Here is a 16562-nt window from a genome sequence, read left to right on the forward strand (position 1 = left end):
TTTACCATGTTTGAGCCCCTGACTGGCTAGTTGACCTTTCTCGGGTCCTAGGAATAACTTTTATTTTTAGGTGCAAGAAATACCAGCAGAATCAATCTGGTCATCTATGCGTGTAGGTGGAGAAAAATGTAATGCAACATTTCAATGTAACACATCCTTGGCGAATGCTCAGTTTTTCACTTTGTCCATCTATTCTGCCATGTTCCATGCAACTGCTTTGAAACCAATTGCAAAAACGTAGGTGACTGTTTTGTTTTTTTTTTTGCGTTAGATAAGAAGAATTAAATATTCTTGTGAACCCCCAATATTTGGGTAAATTGGGCAATTTAATTGAAAATTTAATACTAAGTTTCCAGTCAATAAGTTACAAAAACACAAATGCAACAGAAAATTATTCAAGGACAATGACTGTTACATGCACCAACCTCAAACTTGATTTTCCAATCATATATAATTTCATCAAGTTGTGAAATACCACAACTTGACCAATTTTAGAAAAATATCCTTAGGGTCTGGTGTAATCAGAATGTATGTTAATGGATCTTTTTAAAAATTGAAATAATATCAATATTGTGTATTTAACTCATGGCTGAATTGCAATCAAATTAAGTCTTTGACTACTTTTAAGTTCACTTTTTTCAATGTAGTTTGCAGACTAACATTTTTTCTTCATCTTGCAGATCCTTTTCAGGTTTAATATTGTAATCATGATGGGCAAAGTCGGCATTTTGATCCTCAGCATGCTTGTGGAATCTGTCCACTGTCAATGGAAGCACACCCAAATATCAGAACTTGGGTCAGACCTGGGGATGAAGATTTTCAATCATGTTGTTAACTCCAATCCAACAGAGAACACAATTGTATCTCCCCATGGAATTGCTTCTGTACTCGGGATGCTGCAGCTAGGTGCAGGTGCAAGAACAAGACAACAATTGAACATTGCCCTGAAATACAACTCTTATGGTTTGTTTTAATCTTTTAGCATTTATAACACTTGATATCAACTGCCTCTTTCTCTCTAGTTCAGCATTTTGAATGAGATTTTTATAACTTGGACCATAGTGGCAAAAAAGAAATTTGAGTTTTCCTTGATTTTTGGAAAATAAGTTCTCATTCCCATGGCCATTGTTTTTGGGATTGTGATGACTATAGAAGAGGCTTCCAATACCATTGTTCTGTCTCTAATGTTTGATCCACTTCCCTTTTTTTTTTGTTAGTACTAGTACAGTTAGTAAATGTCTGTTCAACTCTAACAGTTACCTGGATGTAGGCATGGTGGCTAATTTCAACTCTTGTCACACTTATTATACACTACAGCCTTGGTTAGAGTTATCTCTTGCAATTAGTGTTTTCTTTGTCTCCTTGGTCTGTTTTCACTTATATAAGCGTGACATAATCAGTTAGCACTGATTTTATGTTCATTCCTTACCACACAACAACTTAAATCCATTTTATTCAAGTATATGTAATTGCTGCATTTTGCAAGTTGTCCACAAGCATTAATATTTTTCAGGCACTGCCTTGAAATGATGGTTCTGGTAGACGTTTATAATGCTTGTGGAACTTGGAACCCAGTTTTTAAAAAAAATCTGATCTTAATTCCAGATGACATTAGATTTGTTCAGCAGATGCTGATTGCAATTGCACTCTGACAAGCAAGGAACATGTTTTTGAGTTTCATCCAGTAGCCATGTCCTTGATAGTGTTACTATGGCTTTCTAGGCATATTCTTTCAAAATTGAAGTGTTAGTTTCTTCTATTAACCTTGTATAAAGTGAATTCAGTTGATGCAACTTCAGTCATCCCAAACATTAACATCAAGTTTAATTTTCCATAATCATTTGGTAACATGGCTGAGTAATTATTGATTTTTACCAGGTAAAGAATTATATAAAATGTTTTGACACTCAGACAAGAGGTCCTATTTGTAATGCTGAATAATGCAGTTCATGTTTCTAGAAGTCACTGTTATTGCTATTGATTGCATAGCAACATGGATACCATGTAAATGTTGGTGGTTGGATTACATAGTAAAAACACCTCGAATTCAAATAATATCCTATGACTTGGTGAAACATCTTGGATATTCCTTGGGTTCATCTTGCATACAAATATTTCACTTATTGTATGCAATTAGTGTAATAGTACAACAAAAGTATGCTTTCAAGGTAACTTAAAACATTGATTAATTCCTTACCAGGTATTTACAAAAAACTCAGAAGGATACACAAGTCTCTGACCGAGAGCAGAAATCAGGACATAGTAACTATTGCCAATGGAATATTTGCACCCAGTGACTATGCAGTGGAACAATCTTTTCTTAAAAAGATTAAAGTTTTGTACCAAGCTGCAGTGAGAAATGTGCATTATGAAAATCCTGTGGAAGCTGCATCAGCAATCAACCTATGGATTAGAAATCAAACCAGAGGTATGTTCTCACTTTATATAAAGTGGAGAGACCACCAGCATAATTGGCTGACATATCTGCGTTTGCGTGCACATGAGATATGAAATCATGCCTGGTGCTTACACATTGACGTGCAATTTCTGCCATCAACAATGGGATTTAACTGTAAAGTGAATTTTGTGGATTACATTCAAATAATCTGTTTTACTGAAGTAATAAGATTTGAGTCTGTATCTTAGGTATGATTACAAATCTGATTTCACCATCGATGCTCAGCGGACCCACCAGGCTAGTGGTGGTCAATGCACTTTTTTTCAAGGGTTTGTGGAAGTCAAGGTTTCTCCCAGAAAATACTCGCAACAGGGATTTCCATGCAGCTGATGGAAGTGTGTATCAAGTTCCAATGATGTCTCAAAAAGCAACCTTCAACTTTGGTAAGTGTGGCATTAATTAGAATGTCTGCATGTAACCTTTTTTGGCCAGGTGCTGGATTGGTCAATACACTTGGAAATTATCCAATCTGTGCAAGATGTTGAAGCAACAAAGTGTATCGGCTGGTTTTGTACTTGCATTCCTGAATCTATAAAGTGCAGTACATTAAGAAACTAAGTTGTGTGTAGGTTCACATCGTTTGAGCTATTGGCTATTGGGGGTGAGTGGTAATTACTTCATACCTCCCTATGTTAAGTATCTGAGAACCCTGGCTTTGTAATCTGGCTAAAGTTCTCAGCCAGACCAATGTCTGAAATCTGTAATGTATGTTGTGGAGCAATGACATTTTTATAAGTGGTATTTCAAGGTTACTTGTGTCATTGCTACCACCCCAGCAGAGGAGTTGGCCTAGCACTGACCAGCAATGAAACCTTGATCTTTGCTAATCTGTGTGGCTTTAACCTTTTTTTTTTAAGCTAGAGATAGTAAGATGCTGGAGTCTGAGATAAGTGTGCAGCTGGAGGAACACAGCAGGTCAGGCAGCAGAGGAACAGGAAAGCAGACGTTTCAAGTCGGGACCCTTTTTTTTCCTGAAGAAGGATCCCGACCCGACCAGGAACAAGAAAGCTGCTGTTTCAGGTGCTGCCTGGCCTGCTGTGTTCTTCCAGCCCCACACTTATCTTTTTTTTCTTGCTTTTTTTTTTGATAGCAGAGAACTTGGGAGATGTATTCTATATGCAAGAATATTAAAGGGAACAATGTCTCCTATGAGTGATTTTAGCTGCAAGTGGATTTTGGTATGGGCATTGCCATAAGTTATGATAGTTAATTGTCAAGCTTTGGTTAAATTTAAACCAGGCAGCTTAGCTCAGAGCCAAAGATTTTGCCCTGAATGTAACAAAGAATGGCTGGCTGTTTGTATCATTTCAACTTAAATGATTCAAATCTTCTTTCTGTGCAAAGAACAGGGTCATGCATAATATTAATATGCATGACCACCAGTATGTGTGAGCCTGATGACACATCTTAAGTTGGTTGGTTGTCCTCCATTATTAGCCCATTCTCTGGATTCGTTAAATGCAATTCTGCAACTGGATTGTTATTAATTTTTGGACTCTGGATAATGAGCTTTGCAAGCAGAGACTGCTTGGGTAGAGTCTGTAACTTGTCAATTGCACACAGCAGAATGGGGCATGCTGTTTAAGGCAATTTCCCTGTCTTTGGGACGTATGACTCTCACATAATGAACATTTACACCTGCATTGGCATATTAGGCTCTTCAATGGTCGGCAGTGCAAGCCTGAGGCCTTAAAATAGGCATGTTAAAGCCATCTAGCAAGATGATGGCTACTGTGATCAGGCTGTTTCTTGCTGTATATAATGCAAATTCATGAGGCCTAAGTCTGGCATTTTTAAGTCCTGAAAAGTGCCTAAATAAAGATAAGGCATCTTAACTCTGAGCAACAGGTGAAGCTAGCTCTTTTACACTGCTATTCTATAGTAGCAACATGAACATGCTCATCACTAACAAGTGCTGTCAAGTCAAAATGGTCTGCCTGCTCATGAGGGACATGGCATATGAATTTCTGTGCTGTTGGGTGTATAGGCCAGATGTCCTAAAAATTGGTGGACTGTATTGAGCAGCATATCCCTTTTGGCTATTTGCAAGGTACTTCATCCTTGCTAAACTTGCAACACTACATCCAATTTTTAGACATAATTTTGAGGCCACGAGGAATTGTGCTGACAACCAATTTAAGATTGTCCATGAAGAGAAATGCACAAGTGTGCAAGAATTTGATCCATCCTTTACCCTAAAACTTGATTAGTTTAAACGTTCACAGCAGATATAATTATAGATGCCAATTGTTTTTCTTGGTATTGACGCAATTTTTATCAACCTATAAACTTTGCGCAGTTGCTGGAAATGTTGTTATGAGAAGAGTGCCAACCTTTTTTTATTATTGAGCTTTGCTTTGGTAGCTTGCACACTAATTATTGCTTTTAAAATTAATAGGTTATTGTGTTTTAACCCGATATTTTTAAATATGGGAATTTAATGGTCAATAATTGAGATTTACTTCTAATGACTTTGATTAACTTGTAAAAGATTGTGTGTGTGTGTGTGTGTGTGTGTGCGTGTGTGTGTGTGTGTGTGTGTATGCGTGTGTGTATGCATGGGATCTTTGGTCAGCCAGATTTTGAACATGAGAATTTCTCTTGAGGAAGAGACTTGGCATGACCAATGGTTTGAGAGTTTCCTTTTATTCTGCAGGTATGGCCATCACACCAACTAATGTGAAATATTATATCCTTGAGCTGCCATACCATGGAGGCACAATCAGTATGTTTGTTGTTGTCCCCGAAGATTATAATATCCCACTCTCTACAATTACTCCTCACCTCAATGTACAATCTATACATGACTGGAAGGGAATTATGAGGGAAAAAAAACTTGATATCGCCTTCCCCAAGTAAGTATGAAGTTTTCTATTTTGAAGCATTTTAGAGTAAAAAGCAAATAGCCATGTTCTAGACTTAATGTCCATGTTTGATGATTGCTATCGGTTCAGAATATAATCTTGTTTTAACTAACAGCTATGTATTTGCACACTGCACACTGAGATTGGATACCTGTCTAAAGATTCTCATTCTGACTGTCCCCTTCACTTTCCTATAATATGACTTGCTATAAACCAGCAAATGTGTTTTTGCACACTTTTTCCTAAAAAGCTTCATGTTGTAGGTTCACAGCTGAGGCAGAGATCAACTTGGAGAGTCCCCTTTCAGCTCTTGGAATCACAGATATGTTTGATAAAACTAAAGCAAATTTTGGAAAGATTTGCAGTAAGTACTTAAGGCTTTTCTAAAGTTTTCCAGAAGTATTTTTATGTACTCTTTCAACTTTTTTGATAACTTGTTGCAGGATCTGGTGAGCTGTATGTTTCACAGGTATTACAAAAGGCTAAGATTGAAGTGAATGAAGATGGAACTAAAGCTTCAGCAGCAACAGGCAAGTCTCTTGGCACTTCAAGTTTTAAAACCATAAATGAAAAGCATTTTCCTTCCTAAAGAAGTAGACTTTGTCATATTACAAATGGTAGAACTGAACGTTGCTCAATTACAGTGAGCTTGATGTGAGTAATTCCTTCTGGGAAGAATTACAAAGCATCTGTTGAACAAACATGAGGTAACAGTTGTGTCGCCAGAACAAACTTAAGAGTTTCTGCTTCAGTATATTTAGTGATCCACGTACAAGTTGAACCCAAAAATTGACTACTTGTGAAGAGTGTTTGTTTTTTTTTTAAATCTCTTAAATTTCCACTCTAGTTTGTTTATGCACTTGTTTGAATTCAAAAGTTGCCATGCACTAGTGCAGTTGGTCAATGATTTTGGAGTTTATTTTTAAAACTGTGTGCTTTTATTATAACTACATATTTGTGTGGTTATTAATGCATCTTGATATAACTGAGAATGCATTCCTCAAATGCTTTAATCCAGGGTCCATTTGATGGTTTGCACTGTGGTTCAGTTGGTGGTATGCTTGCCTCTGAATCAAAGTTTCTAGCTAAAATTGAAGCTGGCACTCCATTTACAATTTTCAGAGGTGCAGTATTTAAGAATAAACCACTCTTAAATTCAGTGATATTGTGATGAGTCACGTTTAGATAACCTGATTTTTATTTTCTGAAATAGTCAGCTATTCCTGCCTGAAGAATATTATCCATAGGGTACTTTAATTTTCCTTTTTTTTTTGATTTGTGAACTGAAATGGGAAGAACTGCTTATAAAACCAAGGACTGTTCAAGGAATTCTCAAGCAAGTAACTTTTATTGTAAGCACAGTTTACATAGGTGCTTATTTAACAGCAGTGGAAACCTAGTTTGCAGATGAGCTGGAGCCAAGGAGTGTGTACAAATGGAGCTTTGGCTGGCAACCAGTAGCTGGTCCATGGATTAGTGTCCAGTTATCAAATGACAGAAGCCTTCTGGCTGTGAACAGCAATGTGATTGGCTCCCAGGTAGCTGAAAAGCTCGTGTGAATGGTCATTTTCAGCAGAAACCATTGGACCTCTCTAGAGGTTTTTTTAAGCCTAAAGCAATTTTTCTCCTCCAGTTGCTGGAAGCTATGACTTCAAATTGATAGGTTCGATCCTTTTAAGTGGGAATCAGTTGCCCTATGCCTCGTGCAAATATGTGAAAGTATTTGGCAAAGGGAGGGAGAAGCAGTGTTCTGATCCACAAAATGATCAACTCAGGAAACCACTGAGCTGCCTTTCCAGCCTATGCCTCTGCTCATAACGCCCATTTTTTTTTTTTTTTTGTTTTTGTCTGTCTGTAGTATGTTTTTCGAGGGGTAGTTTCTATAAGGGGTTAAGAGTTGAGTGAAGTTATGTGCTGATGGTTGATTGTTTTAAAAATAAAGAAATGGTAATCCTTGTACAAAAAGAGTCTATGCTTTATCAACCTTTGTCCAAAAATCAAGTAAATGGGGGATTTGTGTAATTTCAAAAACTTATGACAATTCCAGGAATTTGGAATTTCTGGAAAACACAACGTTTGATTTCTAGCATGCTACTGCAGTAAAGGTGTAACAATAGCAAATCCAATAAAAATGATAACCATGACTTGGTCTAACTCCTCCCAGATTGGCCAAATCGAAAGGTTGTCATATTACTGTGCCAGTCAGTTTGTAGTTAGGGTGTGCTGGAACTTGATCTCTCAGCTCTGGGGAGCCACAGACTTTTGCCAAACTTGGCAATGCCATTTGCTATATGATAAATGACCTTTTTGTTTTTACTTTTTGAGGCAATTCTACATTCACTACTGAGGATCCAACTGAGGAGCCTGAAGAGTCTGAATGCTCATCTGCCTATTTTCCAGCTGCAGCTGTAAATGTGCTTCTTTGGTTTTGCACTGCAGCATGAAAATACAGAACCTCTTTGACTTTGTGGATGACATGGACTGTGTTGCACTCATCTGAAGGCAACATTCTAAGCAGAAAGAATACTGACCTCAGGCCTAACGCATAATTATTTTTAATGCCTTTTTGCTGTACAAGGTTTAGGCCATTTTGTTAACTGAATAAATTGTCAGCTTTTTAGTATTTTCCATTTTATTTTTGTAGGCAAAACAATTTTAGATTCTGGGTTTCCTTAGCCATTTTGAAGATCTGTTTTAATTCGTGGGCAGATCCTCCTTTAGACTCATCATGATTTCGCTGTAGCTGAAAACAAACTTTAAATAGACAGAACTTCGTCAGATATTAGGTTGCAAATCTCAATGTCTGCAGCTTATACAATTGAAAGGTTTTGCAACATGTCCATTAATGGCCGGTGCCAAAATTTAGACTTGAATCATCCCATAAATGACTGAAATTAGTAAAAATGTTTAATGGAGATTTGGTCAAGGGCCTTGGTTTTATTGGCAAACTTGGTTTTGAATGCTAATTTTTTTAAATTCAGCACAAGATGGCAATCTAAATTTGTGCTTGAAATTCTGCAATCCTTCTGTTGATTTTTCTAGGCCCACTGTGCTGACGGACTCGATGCAACTGAGTTGCATCTACAGGTTGGAAACATACCTTTCCCTGCTCCATGTCTTGATCAACAGTTTGGAAAAGCTTGCTTTTTTTTATTTGAGGGAGAGTTTTTCATGACTGTGTGTATCATCCATTCATGCTAAATGGTAATGTGACGCTTGTCAGGGATGTTTGAGTCTCCAGCAATGAAGTAGTTCCAGGCACTGTTCTGCATTGTCCCCTACTATTAGCTGATGCTGTTTGTGCTCAATGAAATGAATAAAGTCACAAGCAAAAACAATCTTGCCACTAACAAGATTTGAAAAAACTTTGAAGTGTGGTCTTAATCATGCTAGCTGTTTTGGGAAACAGCAGCTAATTTCCTACTGTTGGAGATCAGCCCACTAGCAAAACAAAAATTTTATGCTAAACCTATCCAAAAGGAATCAACTTGGAGTGTCATTTGTGCAACTGTAGCATGAAATTTTGGAGCATGATTGTGCTGTTGTGATCCAACAGGCTACTTAGTCTGTGCATAAAGTTCTGAATAGGTGCAGATTTACATCCAGAACTAAACATGTTCCCTAGTTTCTCCTCTTGCATGAAGACAGAAGTAGAGATGAGCTAGACTTAACAATTTACCCTTCTGAGGTATGCTTGCTGAAGGAAGTGCATATGTAACAGAGTACCGACATGCATTTACTTTGTTGGAAATAGCATGTCATGGAAAATTTATGTGGCACTTTACTGCAACATTTGAGGATCTGACTTCCAATGAAAGCTTTTAAAATACAACTATAATTTTGCACACCAAACTATGAACTAGCTTCAGGTTGTTTGCAGACTACTTTAACTGTCTAGATGTTTGGAGCTTTGCTTTTCTTCCCATTTCATTGGATGCAATTTAGAATAAATACTATATGGCTGGTGTTGATCTGCTTTGTAATACTATTTTATGGTTTATTTAATGCCTAAAATGCTCTGGTTCAGCTAGTTTGTTTTTATTACAGCTGCAATTATGATGGTAAAATCTTTGAGGATTATTCCTCCATTTGTGGTTGACAAACCATTCATCTACATTGTATGGCACAATCCTACAGGTAAGTAACTTTTTTTTTAAGAAGTGATATTGACATCAATATCAAAATATTAATGTTTGTTTAAAACAATTTATTTTGAAAGTACTAATTTTACCACTTTGACAAATATTAATTTTCAGTTGATAAAGTTTGCTGGGAATTCCAATGGTCCATCATACATGACTACACATTTAGCTGAATCATATTTTGGTTCTTTGGCACTTGTTTTGATAAACATTTATAAGCTTTAGCATTCTCAATCATTCTTTGTCAGAATTAAGTAGCATCTCTATTTATAGACTTAGCAATATTTTAAAATGCCCTCAAGTCTTTTGAGAAAGGAGGCCCTAAGCTTGCACAGAATATCAAACTCCCTTTATTGAATCACTTTTTGCCCTTCAATGGAATTTAGTGGTATATTATGAGCAGTGTTTGTTTTTTTTGAGTTGACTGGGGCTTCCTTCTTTCACCAACTGTGGGGAATTTAATTAAAGATACCTTTTCAGAGCTCCTTGTCTGTGTGTTTTTTTTTAACTGCAACAAATATACATGGTATTACATTGAGAAATGCCAAACATCGGACCCTTGGAGTTTCTTGGTATGAGCTTAACTATTTATGGACCTCCCAATTGTCTGCAAACTTGTCTCAATAAACACTTTAAAACTCTTCAAGCACTACGTAATACAATGTCTTCTGTGCAGCCTTTGTAATTCTATCAGCACATTGGTTAACTGAGACATAGGAAATGGAAAAATTACACAGTTGGCTGGAGTTTAAGGATTTAGTACTGTTTCTTTAAAAAAACAAACAATGACCAATCCCATCTCTAAAACCTCCCTAAGTTCTTTTACAAGTACTTGAGATTAATTGGGATATTACAGAATCCAAGATTGGTTGTTAGGCCCATCAATTTTTTAATTGACCCTATTTCATTCATTTCAGTGGTATGTGAGTTTCAATGGCAAGGCCAGCATTTGTCAATCCCTAGTTGTCATTGAAGACTGATTGAGCTGCCGCCTTGAACCACTGCAATCCACTTGGTATGGATTCAAAATATTTTCGGAAGAGTTACAAGATTTTGACCCAGTGATACTGAATATGTATTTCCAAGTCAAGATGGTGTGGTATGGAGGAAATTTTTGCAGGTAGTGGTGTTTCCATTTATCTGCAACTCTTTTCTAGATAGTAATAGTTATGGGTTTGGAAGGTACTCCCTAAGGAGCCTTGGTGAATTTCTACAGTGCATCTTGCAGATGGTACAGACTGCCGCTACTGAGCATTGGTATCAGAACAAGTGAATAGCACCACATCCACAGACAAACAAGCAGGCTGCTTTGTCCTGGATAGTGTCAAGCTGTCTGTTGTTGGAATTGCACTCATCCAGGCATGTGGCAAGTATTCCATAACACTCCTGTGTTATGCCTTAAGGATGCTGGACTGGTTTTGAGGAGTCTGGAAGTGAGTCACCTTGATGCAGAATTCCCATCCTCTGACCTGTTCTTGTCCTTGTAGCCTGAGTATTTATTTGCTTAATCCAGTTGACTTTCTGGTCAATAGTAATATCCCAGGATTGACATTGGGGATTTGGTGATCATAGAATGATTTTAATGTGAAGGGGCAATGGTTAGATTCTCTCGGTTATTGGCTGGCACTTGTGGCAAATAACATTTTACACCACATATTTAACCCAAACCTGGATATTGCCCAAATCTTGTAGCTGTACTGAAATAGCTTGGCTAGAGGTGGGGCAAGTTCTGGAAAAAGTCTTCAGTAATATTGCTGGTAGGCTGCAGATGTTAAACATTTGTCAGCATTCGGGCCTCTAGATATTTCTTGGTTTCTTTTCATGGAGCGATTTTGGCTACAGCAAAGACTGATATCTGTGGTCCTGGGGACCTCTGAAGGTAGCAGGATGAATCATTCATTTGGCATTTCTGGTTGAAGATTGCAAGGCACTTGGAACAGTGGTGGACTGGGTTCCCCATCTTGGATATTTGTGGAACTGCATTCCCTGCTAAGTTATCTAATTGTCCAGCATCATTCATGACTGGGTGTGGTAGGACTACAGAAATCGAATCTGATGCAGTGAGTGTGGAATTGCTGTGTTCTGTCTATTGTTTTTTTTTTACTGCTTCTGCTGTTGGGAATGCAAGTAGTTTTGTGTTTATAGTTTTTAACCTGGTTGACTTTCTTATGCCTGGTGTTCTTCCTGGCATGCCCTGCTGGACTTTACGTTTGAACCAGGGTTGGTTTTTTTCCCCTGGTTTGATGGTAACTGTAGAAGTGGGAGATGTGCTTGGCTGAAGGCACATTGTGTTCCAATGTTTCTTTGTTTTTTGATGGCCCATGGGGCATCTCATGGATGCCAACTGTAGAGTTGCTAGATCTGTTCTATCCTTTTAACATAGTGTTGCATAACATTGTAGCATATTCTGTGTGGAGACAGGACTCTTTCCTCCTCCTCCTCCTCCTCCTCCTCCCCCCTCCCCACCCCACCACCTGCTGCAGCTGATGTTGTGGGAGATGTATTAAATTAACTGGGCTATATTTGACCTGATGCAATGGGACTTGGCCTCGGTCAATATTGAGGACTCCCCAGGGCACTCCTACTGATGGGGACAGAATCCACCAGGAATGATGAAGGTGCTGTCTAGGCCATTATCTGTAAAGTGTGTGATTCTGAAAATACGACTGTTGGGCTGTTGCTTCACTACATTGAGACAGCTCTCCCAATTTTGCAACAAACTCCCAGATGTTAGTAAAGAAGGCTTTGCAGTGTCAACAAGGCTGAGTGTTTTTTTGCTCTGTAGATCTCTCGTGCTTAAATCTATGCCAGATAATCTGTCTGGCTTTTTGTTTTGATGATTTGATACAATTGAATAGCTTCAGGCCATTTCAGAGGACAGTCAATGTGATTGACTGTTACTGTGGATCACGTCGGTCAGACTACAAGGATGTAAGAATTCGCTCATCTCCCCCTTTCTTTTTATCAAGTCATAAATTTGTTCCATGGTGTTCGTGATAGATCGATGAAAATAAATCTGTCAATATGATCCTCTGTGGTTGTCATGGAGAAATGAGTACAAATTCTCCTTTTGCAAATAACTCTAACTCTACATCCTCCACTCCTTGTATGCCAGTCATTGTATGCACTTCCATGCAACACCTAAAATTACAAGCAGCATTTAAGGATGTCAAAAGGTGATGGTTCAAAAGAAATTGGTCTATGATCAAAGTAACATATTTGCATTGTTAAAAGCTGTTTTGTGCAGGTGTGCATGTGCAGACACCACCTGAATTTACTATTGCCTGAAAATGTAACTTATCCTCTGACCTCATTTTCTGGAATAATGTGATGTGTTTTTGAGGAAAAGCAAGAAGTTTGGCATGCATGCTCCAAAAGAGCCACTGAAAGGCGTGAGTGTGTGTGCATGCATGCTTGTAATAACAAGACCTGGCTATTCAAATGCATTCTGTTCCTGAACTTGCAAGCTGACATATTCAAAATGCTAAGCGTTTATAGCCGCAATCAAAAAAAAAAAGTCCGATGTGCAGCTATTTAAAAGTTACAATATATCCTGTACATTAATTTTGCTAACATTGTCAACAATTTTACTTTGTCAAATTCCTCCCTTTGATTTTTACATAGACTAAAATAGTTCAAACTATTTCATTTTTATTGCCTTTCTATACTTTTCAATAACTTTTAAATCATATTGCTCCGTAACTACACTTGGATTTTAACATTTTGCCTTTCCACGCATCCTTTTTGTGCGGTTCTCATGATCAACTCTCCTACCCCAAACCATTTTTTGGGGTCTCATCTCGTTTAACAGGAAATCAATTGTGCTGAGTTGGTGCTAATTTGAATTTAGGAAATCTGGCTACTTTTCAGTGCTGAACCAGGCAACCATGAACCTGTGGAGTGGGTGGCAAATGAAAGATTCTGCCGCTCCTCTCCTGGTCCCAACAAAGTGAAAGGAGATAATTCTGCTTCTTGTAGAGTGGGTAGTAATAGTTCCTCTAAGTGGATTGGTTCAGGCAGCTCCAGATCAGGAACCAATAGATGAGGTATCAATCCACAATATGGTGAAATTCTACAACAGATGTTCTAAATACAGGTTGTGGATTCTTGGTCAATTTTTAAAATGACTTCAATAGATCTGTTTGGAAAACCATTTTGGGTCTAACATGTATAGACTTGCATCCCAGATGCTAGTACTTGTTTGTGGGAATATTTAAGTGTCTAAAAAAAAAAAATTCTAAATTTTTAAAGCAATTGTTAAATAGTATGCAATGCTTTATCTACACTGACATTTGCTTAACTGAAGTGATAGCTTGGTATGAATTACAAAGTAACAGCTTTTCTTCTCTGATTTGCTTATGCAGGGACAGTCCTTTTCATTGGACAAGTTTCAAAACCATAAGAAGCCAATTTCGATAGGACAAGTTTCAAATGGGTTTCCACTATAAATGCAGGAAATGTCAAATTGCTGCCTTCCAAGTGGCTTGGTGAAATGCAGTGCTAATATATACAAACACTGACTTTAAGAATGGAATGAATAATAGCTTTACATGGATACATTTTTACCTTGCATTGAATGTTTGATTTTGTAATTTTGGTACAGAATTTTAATATTTGTTTTATACAAGTGTAGTATTGCACCTGAGAGGAACACTAAGCATTTGAGTGATTTTTTTTTCTTTTTTCTTTTTCTTTTTTTGACCAAGTATTACTGGATCGAAACAAAATTCTGAAATTTTAGATGGAAATGTTGAACAGTTTTTTTTTTTTTGTTTGAGAAAATGGTCAAGTTGGTTCAGTGAGAAATGTCAATGTGCTCTTATCCAAGATAAAACAAAGTTTCAAATAATTCTACACGGTTTCAGTTTTGCATATATTTTAGTTGTGTAGAACCACCATCTTGTTTTTCTTGGAAAATTGCCCACCATTCTCATTCATTATGGAGCTTCTATGTAGTAATTTCAAAGACATGGAAAAGGTCAACAAACCTCTAGACTTGCACAGTAATTCATACTACTCTCTTCAGGCTAAATTTTAACCAGTTTGAAGTTAAATATTTTGGGGTATAAATTTTAAAAATTTGATAACTACTTTGCTGTGCAAGTTGCTGCCCATATTTTTTTCAATAATGAACAGTTTTTTTAATTCTCAGAAGCAATTCAAATTATTTGACTAAATGCTGGAGTAATTGTGTATTAATATTTATTTCAACACAAGGAAGTAACATGGTTTCCTGAATAATTATTATAGCAAAGATCTTTCTGCATTTTGAAATGTTATGCAATCTGATTTGAAAGAATGCTTTGCTTTACACTAAAATCAAATCATTCATTACCAATAACCTTCCCTTTTTAAATACTAACAAAATTGGTGTCCTATCTGAATGTTACTGCCTCATTGCTTATTTGTGAAAGTGCATTACAACATGAAAATTTGTGTTCCCAACATGTATAGTATGAAGATCATCTTTTTTTAAATGCTGTTCAAGATTTTGTTTGATTTGTCTAAATAGGAACTCTGGTTCAACATGTAGATTTTATCTGACCTATAATTTTGAACAAAGTGTAGAACATTTGCAATAAACAATGGAAACATTTTTAATGTCTTAATAAAATGAATTTAGTACCATATCTACTTGACTGTCATGTGTCAACCAAATCTTTTCATGTAAGAAAAGCACTTTGAGGCTATAAATGCAGATTTTTAGTGAGATTTTTCACTGGTTGCAGAATTGGCATTAGCTCGTGTTTTCAAATTTAAGCTCCTTCTCTGGCACTGCTCCGTAAGTCTGAGTATACGATATATATAGGGATAAAGATTACATGTAAAAATATTTTAAATGTATTTTAGATTTCCAGGGTTGCATACTTAAATGGATTTTTCTCCATTTTTGAAGAGGTCACTTTTCACTAAAAACTATATTTATAGATGTTAATGTACATAAGATTGCAAGTTCTCAAACTGTTTTAATACCAATTTTCTCTGGCATCTGATCAGTGAGTTGTAAACACTTTGTCAATGTTTTGAAGAACATGACTTAAGGAGACTTGTTTAAAATAGCTTCTAGATCTAGGTTGTATGAAGTTTCTCACTCTTGTAACTTCACAAAAATGTCAATATTTATTTGAGAGCAGTTTTGAAGTAGCAGGGGGAAAAGTTTCTTTTTCTTTTTATTTTTTTTTCTTTTTTTTTCTTCTTTTTTCAGGTTTCTGTATAATCCAACCCTCCTTGCCTCCAAGCATAGGCCTAAGTCATGGGCTGGAAATTTCTCAACGCTGAATCAGTGTGGGGCTGAATATAGTATTTAACCTTGCACAATGTGCTAATTTGGTGCTGCGTGCTCAGTTGGTTGGACAGCTTGTTTGCAATGCAGAGTGATGCCAACAGTGTGGATTCCATTCCTGGACCAGCTGAGGTTACCATGAAAGACTCCCTCTTCTCTACCTTTTTCTCCTCCTTTTTGAGGCATGGTGACCTTCTGGTTAAAGCACCATCAGTCATCTCCTCTTTTTCTCTCGAGAGAGCAATCCTATGTCCTAGTAGGACTATAGCTACCTACTTTCTGTAGTATCCAACCAGTGATAGCTGGTGATTTATTTGTTTTTTGTCTTTAGCTGAATGTGTTAGTGGCTAATGCCACCAGTAGTTAACCTGCACCTCCTTAATGATTACAACCAGAAAATACTGGAAATCTGGCAGCATCTGTAGAAATTATTTATTTGATCCATGCCCATTTTCAACAGAACTGGCATGTTGTTCAAGCATAAAAAATGCAGTGTAAGTACTGCACTAATGTGACACTGACTTGGCATGCAGATGCTACCGCTTAATTCTCTTTAAACCACAATGTAAAAATAAAAGCCACATAGTGCAGTTGTGTTAGTCTGTGGTGGATAGTGTAGGTCTGTTGGTGAATGGGAAAGTTGGAATTGCAGTTATTGGAGGTTTTCCGGGGCAGCCTGGCTAAAAGTATTACGTCACCTGAGGAGGCAGCAATTTTCTTTTTCTTTTTGTAGTGGCAAAGACTCAGCTTTTTTATGATTAGTGAGATGAACTGTGCACTATACAGCACTCTCGGGTGTTTTGACACCAGAGTTA

General features: G+C 37.1%; 1 protein-coding gene across 1 annotated transcript; it reads left to right on the top strand.

Moving 5' to 3' along the window:
- The first annotated feature begins 680 nt into the window (after positions 1–680).
- On the top strand, positions 681–15094 carry serpine2 (serpin peptidase inhibitor, clade E (nexin, plasminogen activator inhibitor type 1), member 2). The gene is made up of 8 exons (XM_048604732.1): positions 681–963; positions 2201–2428; positions 2647–2841; positions 5115–5313; positions 5586–5686; positions 5766–5852; positions 9370–9459; positions 13829–15094. The coding sequence occupies exons 1-8, from the start codon at positions 708–710 to the stop codon at positions 13864–13866; spliced, it is 1194 nt and encodes a 397-aa protein (XP_048460689.1). The 5' UTR covers positions 681–707; the 3' UTR covers positions 13867–15094.
- The last annotated feature ends 1468 nt before the right edge of the window (positions 15095–16562 follow it).

Source organism: Rhincodon typus, chromosome 13 (genome assembly GCF_021869965.1).
Source record: "Rhincodon typus isolate 14 chromosome 13, sRhiTyp1.1, whole genome shotgun sequence".
In the NCBI taxonomy this organism is placed as follows: domain Eukaryota; kingdom Metazoa; phylum Chordata; class Chondrichthyes; order Orectolobiformes; family Rhincodontidae; genus Rhincodon; species Rhincodon typus.